The 16941-nt window shown below is 47.7% G+C and overlaps 1 protein-coding gene across 1 annotated transcript; it reads right to left on the bottom strand.

The window, feature by feature from the left end:
- Nucleotides 1–407: 407 nt before the first annotated feature.
- Nucleotides 408–2047, bottom strand: marveld1 (MARVEL domain containing 1). The gene has a single exon (XM_078223106.1). It carries the CDS (start codon nucleotides 1941–1943, stop codon nucleotides 1446–1448), a length of 498 nt encoding a protein of 165 aa, XP_078079232.1. The 5' UTR covers nucleotides 1944–2047; the 3' UTR covers nucleotides 408–1445.
- Between the last annotated feature and the right edge of the window lie 14894 nt (nucleotides 2048–16941).

Raw genomic sequence — 16941 nt, 5'->3', positions numbered from 1 at the left:
GCTTGGGTCACTGTCTGTGTGGAGCTTGTACGTTTTCCCCGTGTCTGCGTGGGTTTCCTCCGGGTGCTCCGGTTTCCTCCCACAATCCCAAGATGTGCGGGTTAGGTGGATTGGCCATGCTAAATTGCCCCTTGGTGTTGGGGGATTCACTAGGGTAAATGCATGGGGTTATGGGGATAGGGTCTGGGTGGGATTGTGGTCGTTGCAGATTCAATGGGCCAAATGGCCTCATTCTGCACTATAGATTCTATGTTTCTATGAATATCCCCAACTCCACCCACTCCTTATACTCCTGAATTGCTTCACTCTTCAGAAACATTTCCTCAACTGCTGAACTCATTAACCTGTCTGCCTCGCAAGTCGTCCCCCCACCCCCCCCCCCCCCCCACCCCCCCGCCCCGCCCCCGTTACTTATTCCAAAACTCCTTTACACTCTCTGGGTCAAATTCTGGCCAATTTCTAACCTCTGTGCCCCAATATTAACCCAATGTTCTACCACTGCATGTACAGCATTAAATGAGCGTATAAATATAAAATATATATATATATATATAAAATTTGCATTAAAAAAACAAGCAATACTTAGCAAAATCCCGCCTGCTTCATAGCAAACTGCTAACGCAAGTCTAGACAGTAGCTGTTACACAACACAACACAGAGCCAGAGGAGACAGGTAACAGGGATGACTAGCCTACTCAGGAGCAGCTAATAGAAAAAATACTTGAAAACTCTGGTCTAACGTGTACCTTCAATACTGCGACAGTTAGAGAATCGCCCTGCCCAGAATTAAAGACATGTTAGCTATGTGTTGCTGCAAAATGAAGTACAGGTCAGAATTTGATTAAGAGACATTTCAGGTAGCAACAAGTCATCATGAAAGGAGTGTCTCTCCTTCCACACACAACCAAGCGGCCTTTTCTAAGCCGGCTTGAAGCAGCCAGCTGAGAGGAAATTAATTCAGCTCCTGAAATCTCTGTGGAATGTTGTAGCTGACTTTGGGGCCTCAAATAGGCAGTGTGGGAGGAGCAGATAGAAGGTTCAGGTTCTAATCGAATCCACAGACCAACATCTGAAACTCTCTCTCACACACACACACACACACACACAGATCCTGGTGGGCTAGGATCTAAATGAAAAAAAAATGATCCGTGAAGGGTCTGTTCAACCGAGGAAGAAACAATATCAATTCCAAACCCAAGGAGAAAATGCTCTTTTGGTTTCAGATTCCAGCATCCACAGCAAAATTTGCAAATATCAATTCCAATGCTTGTCAATGTCCTTTATAATATGGTGGCAATCTCTCAGTCTGGGATTCAGCAAGGCTCCAAATCAAATCTTCTGGAAGCTGGAGAAACAAAAGCTAGCCACATCGCTGCATTTTTTTTGGAGAGGGGAGTTGTATTTTTTTAATAAATTGCAGTCAATGGAAAAGTCCTGTTGTCCTTCTAGATGACCGACTGATTGCCGCGGCACTTCTTGCAGGTACAGTAGACCGCTGAGATGAAATAGAGCAGGGTGCACAGGCAGACGAAGACAGTGGCACTCAGGTAGATCTTGTAAGGGCAGCGGTGGGTGTAGCTGGGCAGGTCGCAGTAACTCTTCTCCTTGGTCTTGCTGCTCATGAGACAGGCGGCCACCAGGTAGAGGAGGACGGCCAGCCAGTCGTGCAGGGCGTTGCTCAGGGTCCAGCGTTCTCCCCCCACCACCGGCACTAGCTCACTCTTGCCCAGCAGGGTGAGGAAGAACAGGGCCAGGGTGGTGAGCCAGAAGAAGACGGCCACAAAGACCACGTAGTGCAGGCTGCCATCGTACTTGCTGACCGCGATGGTGACCCAGACCACAGCGCCCAAGATAATCTGCAGCATCCTCAACAACCCCAGCAGACTCCTCAGGAACTGCTTCTGGATGGACAGGGACGAGACCTTCGTCGACTGAGGAGCCATGGTTGTTGTGGAGGGAGGAGGAGGGATTGCAAAAAAAAATAAATATTTTAGGTGGAGGGAGAAGAGGAGAAAGCGAGACAGGAGCAACTTCGAGATTCCGGTTCCTGTCAGTTCTTCACTCCACCCCCTGGCGGAACCAAACTTTTAACTGAGCAAAACTTTATCTGAACTTTGAAACTGTTATATCATCGAAGGACTGATATTTTCCTCCCGAGATTCTTTTTTCCGAGGCTGTTTTTTTCCAATGTTTTACTCGATTTTTAATGTATCTATAAACTTTGTTTCAACTTTCTAAACTTTCTTCCTCTTTCTCTCCCTTCATTTTTTCCTAAACTCCCATTTTTCAAACTAGATAACTTTGATTGTATTTCATGTCTTTGGTCCCATTATTTTTGTAGTCTCCCCACCCCCTTTTTTACATTTTTTTTTGTTAAATTACTAGTAGGTAGGTTGAAAAAGGCAGAAAAATCCACCCCTCTCCAAATTAGAAGATTAAAAACTAGTTCTCAATTCCTGCCAAAGTAAGTTTAAAATTTTCTCCAGCTAAATGATTACCAACATCACTCCAATTCCCTCCAAAGTGAATTAAATCAGGTTATTTTTCTAATCAGGTAGAAGATTTAAAATTATTTTTCTTCCTCTCTCTGGAAATGTTTCAATTTTTACCCCATTCGTAAAAGATACAGAGCCAACGTGCAACGAGTGGACAGGGCAAGCCCTTAATCTTGCTTGCTCCAAAAAACAATTCTGAATCCAATTGACTCAAATTCAAAGTCCCCACAAGAGAGACACACAAGATCCAAGCTGACAGATAATGCATTACTTGGGCTTGATTCTAGCCAAAAGTTTTGGTGGAGACTGTTTATCATTTGGCAAGCAGCTAGCTGACTTCCCCACTCCAACACATTCTCCACGGTTTTGACTGACTCTCCTTTATATACACATCTGAGTATAACTACCGAATCAATACCCAACACCTGTTCACCTTATTACCTTAAACTCCTGGGTTTTTAACATCCATCAGCGGAACCTATTAGATACTAATGGATTCCCCTCTTTGATGTGACCTCAGAATGGTCGTGCTCAGATCCGACGTAGCACGTGGCCTTGAGGAGGCGCAACTGTGTAGTGGGATCCCCCCCGACTGTACCCCTGCTCGGGCGGAATTCAACATTGGTCCAAAGCCCAGACTCCCCCCTCCCAGGTTGGGCGCCCCACAGTTTGAGCCACCCCGCTGAAATGCCCTCTGTGTCCTTTGCCACGGCACGTAGGGATTTCCTGTACAGGCTGCTGCTGCACACCTTCCACTGTTGTACCCTCGCCCATCGCCTGGACACGCCTTGACGTGCCTTGTTGCCATCTGGCAGCAGTGGTCCCCAATGGAGGTCCTTCTACAGAGGGATCTTCCCCAATACATTGGGGACCTGGGGTGGAGGCTAGTGCATGCAGTTCCATACACCGCAAAATGCACCGGTTAACAGGCTCTCCGGAAACGTGCCTTTTTTGCGATTTCGCAGAGTCCGTGGACCGTGTCTATGTTTTATGTTGTAGACTGCACTCCCTTTTCAATTACTCAAAAAACCTCTTCTTTGACGTGTAAACAAAAACTATTCAGGATACAAAGTGACAAATACATGCTATTTTATTTAACAATCAATCTTTAACATACTCCATATTTAAAGTTCATTTATTAGTGTCACAAGTAAGGCTTATGTTAACACTGCAATGAAGTTACTGTGAAAATCCGCTCGTCACCGCACTTTCCGGCACCTGTTCGGGTACACTGAGGGAGAATTTAGCACGGCCAATGCACCTAACCAGCACGTCTCTCAGACTGTGGGAGGAAACCAGAGCACCCGGAGGAAACCCACGCAGACACGGGGAGAACGTGCAGATTCCGCACAGGCAGTGACCCAAAGCCGGAAATCGAACCCCGGGTCCCTGGCGCTGCGAGGCAGCAGTTCTAACCACTGTGTTACCTTGGAAACAAAAACATAATGAATAAGGTTACATGAAAACGTCCATGTTCTCAAAATCCAATATAATTCAAGGTGTTCCCTTTTTGAGGATATCCAATCATTTCTTTGGAGAAGCCGTTACTTTTTGTGAAACAATCCCACCACTGGTGACTTGCATCGACCCATTTTATTTCAATCCTCAGCCTTTTTTTGTGATACTCTTTGTCAAATGGACATTGTCACAGAATGAATGGTTATATAGCATCATATAGGCATGTTTTTCCCCGGTTGCCCTGAGAACCATAGAATCCCTACAGTGCAGTAGGAGGCCATTCGGCCCATCGAGTCTGCACTGACTCTCCGAAAGAACATCTCCAAAAGAGCATCTAGAAATCTGAGCCTACATTCTTCCAAACTTAATTTCTTCAATGTCTTATTTTCTTTTAGCATAGACCTATAAAAAATAGGAGCAGGGGTAGGCCATTCAGCCTTCGAGCCTGCTCTGCCAATCAACATGATCATGGCTGATCGTCTATCTCAACACTTTCCCCCATTGCTCTTTCCACACCCTTTTGACACCTTTAGAGTTTAGAAATCTAACTGTTTCCTTCTTAAACCTATTCAGTGACGTGACCTTCATAACATTGTAGAGGATTCCACAGGTTCACCACCCCGAGTGAGGAAATTTCTTCTCATCTCAGTCATAAATGGCCGACCTTGTATCCTGATACTGTGACCCCTTGTTCTAAACTGCCCCGCCCAGCCAGAGGAAACACCATGCCTGCATCCAGTCTGTCCAGCCCTGTCAGAACTTTTCAACCGTATCCCCTCATATACCTCTAAATTCCAGTGAATACAGGCCACGTACAATGTACTCTCACTGGTTGGTTACCATGTTGCAAGATCATCACCTTGCCATCAATGCCTATCATTTTTCTTGGGCCTTTCCATTCTTTCTGCCCTTCTCTTTTATAATAAGACATATCCCCCATGACTTAAAATTCATGGGGCAGTTTTCCCCCAAAAAACTAAGCGCCCAACGGGTGGGAAAACGGGAGATTTTCCTGCCCGTTTTTTGGGCATGGGCGTACTCTTTCTGTTGAATTTCCAGCATCTTCACAGAGTTCATCAGGGATTCATGCCACTAAGTGGGGGGCCTAATCCCACCCGAGAGACCAGCATCAGTATACTGAGTGAGCCACTGCGCATGCATCAATCTCCCAAGGGGGAAGATCGGCATATGCGCACTGGTCCCCCCCATCGCCAGCCTCCCGATCGGCAGCCCTGACACCCACCCCCTACCGATGGCCAGCCCAACCCCCGCTCCCCCATGGCCAGCCCCAATCACCCGCCTCCATGTAGCCAGCCCCGATCGCCTCCTTCCCTCCCCCCACCTATCGCTGTACAGAGTGCACAGGGTTCCCCTCACCACCACCACTGATCATCCTGCCCAAGGTCTGGCCCTGCCCCCTTCAGGCCTTGCCCCTTTGGCACTGCTGGTTGCCCAGTGGACAGTGCCAGGGTGCCTGGTGGGTAGTGCCAGGCTGGCACTACCCAAGGGGCACCTCTCTGACCTCCCGGGGGCCTCGATGGCCTCTGCTCCCACCTGCGAGGACATCACGCCGAGTCCCCGTTGATGGGGACCAGCTTTAATCCCCGCTGGTGGGAACCTCCCCTGGCGGGGTCTGAAACATTGGCGAGGCTGGAGAATACCGTCCCAGGTTCACTAATAAGATGGAAATGTCAACTTCCATATTGTAATTAGCCTTGCACTCTTTCCCGGTGCGGGGCTGATTACGCCATTAAAAATTGCCCAAAAGTTGCGACCAGCATTGCAGCCCGCCTGCTGACATTTCCTGGCCCACTGCTGTACTCGAGCAGGGCAGCAGGCCGGGAAAATTGCACCCCATATCTCACAGCCCAGTTCAATACCTCAAAGCTCTCCTGAATTTTTCTGAAACTCCACCTCCAATAAATGCTGTCCTCCCTGCATGCATGGCATTCAAATGTTCTGCAAAAATTGTGGTCTCCAACACCAGGGGAGGCTAGGAGTTAGCACTGCTGCCTCACAGCGCCAGGGACCCGGGTTCAATTCCGGTCTCAGGTGACTGTCTATGTGGAGTTTGCATGTTCTCCCCGTGTCTGCGTGGATTTCCTCCGGGTGCTCCGGTTTCTTCCCACAGTCTGAAAGACATGCTGGTTAGATGCATTGGCCATGCTAAATTTTCCCTCAGTGTACCCAAACAGGCGCCGGAGTGTGGCGACTAGGTGTTTTTCACAGTAACTTCATTGCAGTGTAAAAGTAAGCCCACTTGTGACAATAATAAATAAACTTAAAACTTAAACTTAAACATATCTTTGGATTCCAGCCAAAAGCTAAGTGATAGGGATTGTGGCCCTCAAGCATCCGGAGTATGTTTTTTGCATGTACTGCCCACGCTAAAGCAGTTGTCAATTTATAATTTGGTCGGTCAGCTAAAATGTTTGGTAGCGTTTCTTCAATCACAGCGTCATTTCTCTCACGTACCCCACTGCTAAAAGGACTTCCAGCTGCTGTGTGCATCACTTTCAGTGTCTGCTACCAAATATCACTGGAATTCCCAAGCCTCGTTGTGATGAAGGCATTGAGTCTAGGGTGCTTTGGTAGAGTTTGTTTATTGCTTCCCACAGAGCTTAAACTACCAGGTATTCAACATCCACCAACAGAATCTATTAAATACTAACACACTCCACCGAATCCCAGGCTGTCTGCATTCCCCTGTCCCAGGATGTCCACTCCCTGCTCTCGCTCACCCATCCCAGACTGTCTGCCTTCCCCAGCCCCCAGGATGTCCACTAACGCCTCCCCAGAAAGCTGTCTTTTCAAAGAATCACAGGATTCTATGAAGAGAATCCTGTGGCTCTGACATGCATCATTACGAAGTGCTTCGAAAGGTTAGTCATTGGCACGAATCAATTCCAGCCTCCCAGATTACATGGATCAGTTTGCCTACCACCGCAACAGGTCCACAGCAGACGCCATCTCCCTGGCCCTGCACTCAATCCTAGAACACCTAGATAACAAGGACACCTATGTCAGACTCCTATTTATTGACTACAGCTCAGCCTTCAACACCATTATTCCTACGAAACTCATCTCCAAATTCCGTGGCCTGGGCCTCAGCTCCCCCCTCTGCGACTGGATCCTGAACTTCCTAACTCACAGACCACAATCAGTAAGGATAGGCGACAACACCTCCTCCACGATCATCCTCAACACCAGTGCCCCACAAGATTGTGTTCTCAGCCCCCTACTGTACTCCTTATATACCTATGATGGTGCGGCCAAATTCCCCTCCAATTCAATTTTCAAGTTTGCTGACGACACCACCGTAGTGGGTCGGATCTCAAACAATGACGAGACGTAGAACAGAGAACATTACAGCGCAGTACAGGCCCTTCGGCCCTCGATGTTGCGCCGGCCAGTGAAACCAATCTAAAGCCCCTCTAATCTACACTATTCCAATAACATCCATATGTTTATCCGATAACCATTTGAATGCTCTTAATGTTGACGAGTCCACTACTGCTGCAGGCAGGGCATTCCACGCCCTTACTACTCTCTGAGTAAAGAACCTACCTCTAACATCTGTCCTATATCTCTCACCCCTCAATTTAAAGCTATGTCCCCTCAAGTTAGCCATCACCATCTGAGGAAAAAGGCTCTCACTATCCACCCTATCTAATCCTCTGATCATCTTGTATGCCTCTATTAAGTCACCTCTTAACCTTCTCTCTAACGAAAACAACCTCAAGTCCCTCAGCCTTTCCTCATAAAATCTTCCCACCATACCAGGCAACATCCTGGTAAATCTCCTCTGCACCCTTTCCAATGCTTCCACATCTTTCCTATAATGCAGCGACCAGAACTGTACGCAATACTCCAAGTGCGGCTGCACCAGAGTTTTGTACAGTTGCAGCATGACCTCCTGGCTCCGAAACTCAATCCCTCTACCAATAAAAGCTAACACTCCGTACGCCTTCTTAACAACCCTATCAACTTGGGTGCCAACTTTCAGGGATCTATGCACATGGACACCCAGATCCCTCTGTTCATCCACACTACCAAGTATCTCACCATTAGCCCAGTACTCTGTATTCCTGTTACTCCTTCCAAAGTGAATCACCTCACACTTTTCCGCTTTAAACTCCATTTGCCACCTCTCAGCCCAGCTCTGCAGCTTATCTATGTCCCTCTGTAACCTGCCACTTCCCTCTGCACTGTCTACAACTCCACCGACTTTAGTGTCATCCGCAAATTTACTAATCCATTCTTCTACGCCCTCATCCAGGTCATTAATAAAAATGACAAACAGCAGTGGCCCCAAAACAGATCCTTGTGGTACACCACTAGTAACTGAACTCCAGGATGAATATTTCCCATCAACCACCACCCTCTGTTTTCTTACAGCTAGCCAATTCCTGATCCAAACCACTAAATCACCCTCAATCCCATGTGTCCATATTTTCTGCAAAAGCTTGCCATGGGGAACCTTATCAAACGCTTTGCTGAAATCCATATACACCACATCAACCCCTTTACCCTCATCCACCTCTTTGGTCACCTTCTCAAAGAACTCAATAAGGTTTGTGAGGCACGACCTACCCTTCACAAAACCGTGCTGACTATCCCTAATCAAATTATTCCTTTCTAGGTGATTATAAATCCTATCTCTTATAATCCTTTCCAAAACTTTGCCCACAACAGAAGTAAGGCTCACCGGTCTATAATTACCAGGGTTGTCCCTACTCCCCTTCTTGAACAAGGGGACAACATTTGCTCTCCTCCAGTCTTCTGGCACTGTTCCTGTAGACAATGACGACACAAAGATCAAAGCCAAAGGCTCTGCAATCTCCTCTAGCCTCCAAGAGAATCCTAGGATAAATCCCATCCAGCCCAGGGGAGTTATCTATTTTTACCCTTTCTAGAATTGCTAACACCTCCTACTTATGAACCTCAATCCCGTCCAGTCCAACAGCCTGCATCTCAGTACTCCCCTCGACAACACTGTCCTTCTCCTGTGTGAATACCGACGAAAAATATTCATTTAGTGCCTCTCCTATCTCTTCAGACTCCACGCACAACTTCCCACTACTGTCCTTGACTGGCCCTAATCTTACCCTAGTCATTCTTTTACTCCTGACATACCGATAGAAAGCTTTAGGGTTTTCCTTGATCCTACCTGCCAAAGACTTCTCATGTCCCCTCCTGGCTCTTCTTAACTCTTTCTTTAGGTCCTTCCTGGCTAACTTGTAACTCTCAAGTGCCCTAACTGAGCCTTTACGTCTCATCTTAACATAAGTCTCCTTCTTCCTCTTCACAAGAGATTCAACCTCCTTCGTAAACCACGGTTCCCTCACACGTCTGCTTCCTCCCTGCCTGACAGGTACATATTTATCAAGGACGTGTAGTAGCTGTTCCTTGAACAAGTTCCACATTACAATTGTGCCCATCCCCTGCAGTTTCCTTCCCCAACCTATGCCACCTAAATCTCACCTAATCGCATCATAATTTCCTTTCCCCCAACTAAAACTCTTGCCCTTTTGGTATATACCTATCCCTTTCCATTGCTAAGGTAAATGTAATCGAATTGTGGTCACTGTCACCAAAGTGCTCACCTACCTCCAAATCTAACACCTGGCCTGGTTCATTACCCAGTACCAAATCCAATGTGGCCTCGCCTCTTGTTGGTCTATCTACATACTGTGTTAGGAAGCCTTCCTGCACACATTAGACAAAAACTGACCCCTCTAAAGTACTTGAACTATAGCTTTTCCAGTCAATATTTGTAAAGTTAAAGTCCCCCAGAACAACTACCCTGTTACTTTCGCTCCTATCCAGAATCATCTTTGCAATCTTTTCCTCTACATCTCTGGAACTTTTCAGAGGTCTATAAAAAACTCCCAACAGGGTGACCTCTCCTTTCCTGTTTCTAACCTCAGCCCAAACTACCTCAGTAGACGAGTCCTCCTCAAAAGTCCTTTCTGCCACCGTAATACTGTCCTTGACTAACAATGCCACACCTCCCCCTCTTTTACCACCTTCCCTGCACTTACTGAAACATCTAAACCCTGGAACCTGCAACAACCATTCCTGTCCCTGCTCTATCCATGTCTCCGAGATGGCCACAACATCGAAATCCCAGGTACCAACCCATGCTGCAAGTTCACCCACCTTATCCCGGATGCTCCTGGCGTTGAAGTATACACACTTCAAACCACCTTCCTGCCTGCCCGTACACTCCTGCGACCCTGAAACCTCATCCATGACCTCACTGCTCTCAACCTCCTGTACACCGGAGCTACAATTCGGGTATCCACCCCCCTGCTGAATTAGTTTAAACCCTCCCGAAGAGCATTAGCAAATTTCCCCCCCAAGATATTGGTACCCCTCTGGTTCAGGTGCAGACCATCCTGTTTGTAGAGGTCCCACCTACCCCAGAAAGAGCCCCAATTATCCAGGTATCTGAATCCCTCCCTCCTGCACCATCCCTGTAACCACGTGTTCAACTGCTCTCTCTCGCTATTCCTCTCCTCACTGTCACGTGGCACGGGTAACAAACCAGAGATAACAACTCTGTTTGTTCTAGCCCTAAGCTTCCACCCTAACTCCCTGAATTTCTGCCTTACATCCCCATCCCTTTTCCTACCTATGTCTTGAGTGCCTATGTGAACCACAACTTGGGGCTGGTCCCCCTCCCCCTTAAGGATTTTGAAAACACGATCCTAGACATCATGGACTCTGGCTCCTGGGAGGCAACACACCGACCGCGAGTCTCTCTCGTTCCCACAGAATCTCCTATCCGTCCCTTTAACTATGGAGTCCCCAATGACTAATCCTCTACTCCTCTCCCCCTTCCCTTCTGAGCCACAAGGACAGACTCTGAGCCAGTGACCTGTACACCATGGCTTATCCCTGCTAAGTCGTCCCCCCCAACAGCATCCAAAAGTGTACTGTCCCCAATTTCTACTACATTTCTTGTTTCTCCCCCCACTTGGACCCTGTACCCTGGTGCTGTGGTCAGTTTGCTCATCCTCCCTTTCCCTCCCCTTCTGAGCTGCCGGGCCGGACTCTGCCCCGGAGGCACGGCCACTGTTGCTTCCCCCAGGTAGGCTGCTCCCCCCAACAGTACTCAAACAGGAGTACTTATTTTTAAGGGGCACAGCCACTGGGGTACTCTCTAGTACCTGACCCTTCCCCTTCCCATTCCTAACCGTGACCCACTTGTCTGTCTCCCGTGGCCCCGGTGTGACCACCTGCCTGTAACTCCTATCTATCACCTCCTCATTCTCCCTAACCAGACGAAGGTCACCGAGCTGTAGTTCCAGTTCCCTAATGTGTTCCCTTAGGCGCTTAGGAGACAGAGTACAGGAATGAGATAGAGAATCTGGTGAACTGGTGCGGCAACCATAATCTCTCCCTCAATGTCAACAAAATGAAGGAGATTGTCATCGATTTCAGGAAGCGTAAAGGAGAACATGCCCCTGTCTACATCAATGGGGATGAAGTAGAAAGGGTCGAGAGCTTCAAGTTTTTAGGTATCCAGATCACCAACAACCTGTCCTGGTCCCCCCATGCCGACACTATAGTTAAGAAAGCCCACCAACGCCTCTACTTTCTCAGAAGATTAAGGAAATTTGGCATGTCAGCTACGACTCTCACCAACTTTTACAGATGCACCATAGAAAGCATTCTTTCTGCCTGTATCACAGCTTGGTCTGGTTCCTGCTCTGCCCAAGACCGCAAGGAACTACAAAAGGCCGTGAATGTAGCCCAGTCCATCACGCAAACCAGCCTCCCATCCATTGACTCTGTCTACACTTCACGCTGCCTTGGCAAAGCAGCCAGCATAATTAAGGACCCCACGTACCCCGAACATTCTCTCTTCCATCTTCTTCCTTCAGGAAAAAGATACAAAAGTCTGAGGTCACGTGCCAACCGACTCAAGAACAGCTTCTTCCCTGCTGCCGTCAGACTTTTGAATGGACCTACCTTGCATTAAGTTGATCTTTCTCTACACCCTAGCTATGACTGTAACATTACATTCTGCACTTTCCTGTTTCCTTCTCTATGAACGGTATGTTTTGTCTGTATAGCGCGCAAGAAACAATACTTTTCACTGTATGTTAATACATGTGACAATAATAAATCAAATCAAATCAAATCAAATGTTATGGTGCAGAGGATGGCCATTTGGCCCATCGTGTCTGCACCGCCTCTCCAAACGAGCATTATGACTAATCTAATGAGTCAAATCTATTTCTCCCTCACAATGCTTATCTAGCGTCCCCTTAAATGTATCTCCGCTGTTCTTCTCAACCACTCCCTGTGGCTGTGAACTCCATATTCAATCACTCCGAGTAAAGAAGTTTCTCCTGAATTTCCTCTGTGTGACTATCTTATATTGACAGCTTCTGGATTTTTTCCTGTCCAACAATTGGAAACATTCTCTCTGTATCCACTTTACCAAAACCTTTCACAGTTTTGCAGACCTCTATTAGTACACTCCTGCCATCTCCTCTCTTCATCCTTTAGGCACAAGCTTGCATATCTGATCCCAGGAAATCTTTTTTGCACCTTCTTTAAGTCTTCTATAAATAAGCTGCCAATATTGGACACATGACTAGAAGTGAAGTGTAACCAAGGTTCAGTATAGCTTTGGAATAATAATAGATTACTGTTTTCTAAGTAATATGCGACCTTCTTATTTTTCCTACCAAAGTGATGCAACACAGAAAGAGGCCATTCAACCTGTCATATCTGTGCCGGCCCTTTGAAAGCTGAGCTCTGAAATTTACTCCCTAAATCTCCCCACTTCCCAAATTACCTCAGCCCCAGGTCATCACTGCAGGAGTTCCTCAGAATAGTGCCATGGGCCCACCAATCTTCAGCTGCTTCATCAATGACCTACCCTTCATCATCAAGTTTTTAAAGTTCAAAAGTTTATTTACTAGTGTCATAAGTATTCTGACATTAACACTGCAATGAAGTTATTGTGAAAATCCCCTAGTCGCCACACTCCGGCACCTGTTCAGTACACTGAAGGAGAAGTTAACATGGCCAATGCACCTAACCAGGAGAGGGAAGGCGATGGTCTAGTGGTATTATTGCTGGACTATTAATCCAGAAACTCAGCTAATGTTCTGGAGACCCGGGTTCAAATCCCTCCATGGCAGGAGGTGGAATTTGAATTCAATAAAAAATATCTGGAATTAAGAATCTACTGATGACCATGAAACCATTGTCGATTGTCAGAAAAACCCACCTGGTTCACTAATGTCCTTTAGAGAAGGAAATCTGCCATCCTTACCTGGTCTGGCCTACATGTGACTCCAGAGCCACAGCAATGTGGTTGACTCTCAACTGCCCTCTGAACAAGGGTAACTAGGGATGGGCAATAAATGCTGGCCAGCCAGCGACGCCCATGTCCCACGAATGAATTTTTTAAAAGTATGTCTTTCGGGCTGTGGGAGGAAACTCAAGTACCCAGAGGAAACCCATGCAGACATGGGGAAAATGTGCAGACTCTGCTCAGACAGTGACCCAAGCCAGGAATCGACCCTGGGTCCCTGGCACTGTGAGGCAGTAGTGCTAACCACTGTACCCGATAACCCTGCAAAGTTGTCCCCTTCAGGTCTTTATCACATTCCCTCTCGGAAGTCGCTATTGAATCTGCTTCCACTACCTGTCAGACAGTGAGTAAAAAATAAATTAAAATTCGGCACGGTGGTACAGTGGTTAGCGCTGCTGCCTCACAGTGCCAGGGACCTGGGTTCGATTCCGGCCTCGGGTGACTGTCTGTGTGGAGTTTACACGTTCTCCTCATATCTGCATGGGTTTCCTCCGGGTGCTCCGGTTTCCTCCAAAGATGTGCAGGTTGGGTTGATTGGTCATGTTAAATTGCTCTTTAGTGCCAGGGGGACTGGCAGGGTAAATAGGTGGGGGTAAGGGGATAGGTCCTGGGTGGGATTGTGGTCGGTGCAGACTAAATGGGCCAAATGGCCTCCTTTTTGCACTGTAGGATCCTATGCTTCTCTCTCCTAGCTCTTTTCACAGTAAGCAGTCTCACAACACCAGGTTAAAGTCCAACAAGTTTACTTGGAATCACGAGCTTTCGGAGCACTGCTCCTTCTTAGGAGCATCACCTGAGGAAGGAGCAGCACTCCGAAAGCTCGGAGATTCCAAATAAACCTGATGGACTTTAACCTGGTGTTGTGAGACTTCTTACTGTGCCCCACCCCAGTCCAACGCCGGCATCTCCACATCATTATCACATTCCCTCTCGGAAGTCGCTATTGAATCTGCTTCCACTACCCTGTCAGACACTGAGTAAAAAGTAAATTAAAATTTGACACGGTGGTAAAGTGGTTAGCACTGCTGCCTCACATCTTTGTGCTCTGGTTATCAATCCACCTGGGGTGGAAACAGTCTCCCTGTCTACCACATCACTACACCAAAACATTTCTCCCTATCTCATAGAACATAGAACATTACAGCGCAGTACAGGCCCTTCGGCCCTCGATGTTGCGCCGACCAGTGAAACCAATCTAAAGCCCCTCTAACCTACACTATTCCAATATCATCCATATGTTTATCCAATAACCATTTGAATGCCCTTAATGTTGGCGAGTCCACTACTGCTGCAGACAGGGCATTCCACGCCCTTACTACTCTCTGAGTAAAGAACCTACCTCTGACATCTGTCCTATATCTCTCACCCCTCAATTTAAAGCTATGTCCCCTTGTGTTAGCTATCACCATCTGAGGAAAAAAGCTCTCACTATCCACCCTATCTAATCCTCTGATCATCTTGTATGCCTCTATTAAGCCACTTCTTAACCTTCTTCTCTCTAACGAAAACAACCTCAAGTTCCTCAGCCTTTCCTCATACGATTTTCCCACCATACCAGGCAACATCCTGGTAAATCTCCTCTGCACCCTTTCCAATGCTTCCACATCCTTCCTATAATGCGGCGACCAGAACTGTACGCAATACTCCAAGTGCGGCCGCACCAGAGCTTTGTACAGCTGCAACATGACCTCCTGGCTCCGAAGCTCAATCCCTCTACCAATAAAAGCTAACACTCCGTACGCCTTCTTAACAACCCTATCAACCTGGGTGCCAACTTTCAGGGATCTATGCACATGGAGACCCAGATCCCTCTGTTCATCCACAGCTTCTTGTTGCATCAGTATAACTAGTATTACCACTGTTCCTTGTATTCATACTGGTATTGTTAATAATGTTAATAACAATAACACCGTCACAGTGAATCTGGATAGCAGGGGAAAGTTGTGAAGAGAGATGTGGTGGAGACAAACAGGCGCCAGGACTGATGAAATTGCTTTGAACTTGCTGCTGATTAGTCTAATTATATAACTTTAGAACCATGGAGCTCCGGTAACAAGGACCCACCCTTGTGATTCTGCCCTTGGGGAGAGGGTGCTTGGGAGTAGGGGAGGAAGGGTTGGATTTGTTTTTGGAGCAGTTGAATGTTTTGTGTGCGAGTCTTTCATGTTAATTTTGACATTTCATCACCCGCAGTGATCCAACTCGCTCGAACTGACATCAGAACGATGAACTAACAGGATTTCCTTTTGATGCAGGCCCCAGTTGGGAGGCGGAGGGGGGGGGGGTGGGAGTTGTGGTAAGGTAGAAAGGGGAAGACGGAAATGCGTATCATTCTGTCAATACTTCTTGGCAGCTGCATGATATATGGTTAGCCTACGGCTGGTCTGATCAAACCCACACACGTCAAGCTAACCACTGGTTGTTTTAACGTGAGTCTGTTTGTGCTTAAAATACACAAGATCCTTATCCAAGTGTGCACATTCTTCAGCTCCTGTAAATCTCTTCCCCAGAACGAAGGAGGCACACACTTTAGAAGTAGGCTCTTTGCAGCGGAATCAGCAAGTACTTTCTCACAAGGAAATCTGCAACTCCCTCCCTGCAAAAGGGCTGTGGATGCTGGGGGGGTGATGCTGGGGGGGGTAGGGTGATGCTGGGGGGGTGGGGGGTGATGGGGGTGATGCTGGGGGGGTGGGGGGTGATGGGGGTGATGCCGAGCTTTGAAAACTCAGATCAACAGGTATGTTTTCAAACTGGTCTGTCAGACTACTTTTGTTAAAAAATATTTATGAGTTCAAGCCCAGCTGCCATGTGGGATTTGAACCCATATCCCCAGAGGATTCATGTGACATCACTACTCCACTGCCTCCCCCTCCTTGCCAGGTGACTGACCCACTAGTCTATTAACATTGCTTAACTCTGACACCAGCCGATTACACCCACTGAATCAGCCCTGATGTGCTCACGTTCCACTGATTACTGGTCAGCAGTTAACCCTGTGTGTGCTGAACTCCCCATTCTGTCACTCCCAAAGGTTGCTGTCGGCATTCACCAAGAGCTGAAGTACATACAACGCCCCTGGCCAGGGAAAGGCAACAAGGTTCAGCAAGGGGGCCCTGCTCCAACAGGTGTAGTCGCAGTTGGGTTCCTACAGGTACTTCCCCCTCCTCCTAGGCTGTTCTCTGGGCTGCTGTCCGGGCTGCTGTCCGGGTTGGTGTCTGGGCTGCTGTCCGGGCTGCTGTCCAGGCTGCTGTCCGGGTTGGTGACTGGGCTGGTGTCTGGGCTGCTGCCTGAGCTGGTGTCTGGTGCCGAGCTGGTGGAGTTTCTGGGCTGCTCCCCTGAGGTACCTCCAAGAGAAAGGAGATGTTACTAGTGCATGGCAGGGGTGTAAGGATAGAAGAGATAAAACTCAGGTCAGGTTGGTGTGATGGATGATGGTATTGTGGGTCCTCACTTGGTTTTTTGATGCCCACCTCACCCTCGGCATAGGAGTGGTTCTCTTTGTGCCTGGCCAGCTGGAGGGCTCTCTCATCGACTAGCGAGAGGATCTTTAACTCAGCCATCCCTCTACCCATCTGAGATCCCTCCCTTTTATTGTGAGCCAGCTTGTCTTGCAAGAATACAGACAGGGGGACAGACAGGCCACGCGCC

This window comes from Mustelus asterias, chromosome 11, assembly GCF_964213995.1.
Source record: "Mustelus asterias chromosome 11, sMusAst1.hap1.1, whole genome shotgun sequence".
Taxonomy (NCBI): Eukaryota; Metazoa; Chordata; class Chondrichthyes; order Carcharhiniformes; family Triakidae; genus Mustelus; species Mustelus asterias.
Note: the sequence above shows the minus strand (reverse complement) of the source record. Positions and strands in the feature narration are given on the sequence as shown.

Bases quoted from the DNA above. Each gene is read 5' to 3' on its own strand.
- marveld1 (XM_078223106.1), bottom strand. From the start codon at position 1,943: ATGGCTCCTCAGTCGACGAAGGTCTCGTCCCTGTCCATCCAGAAGCAG.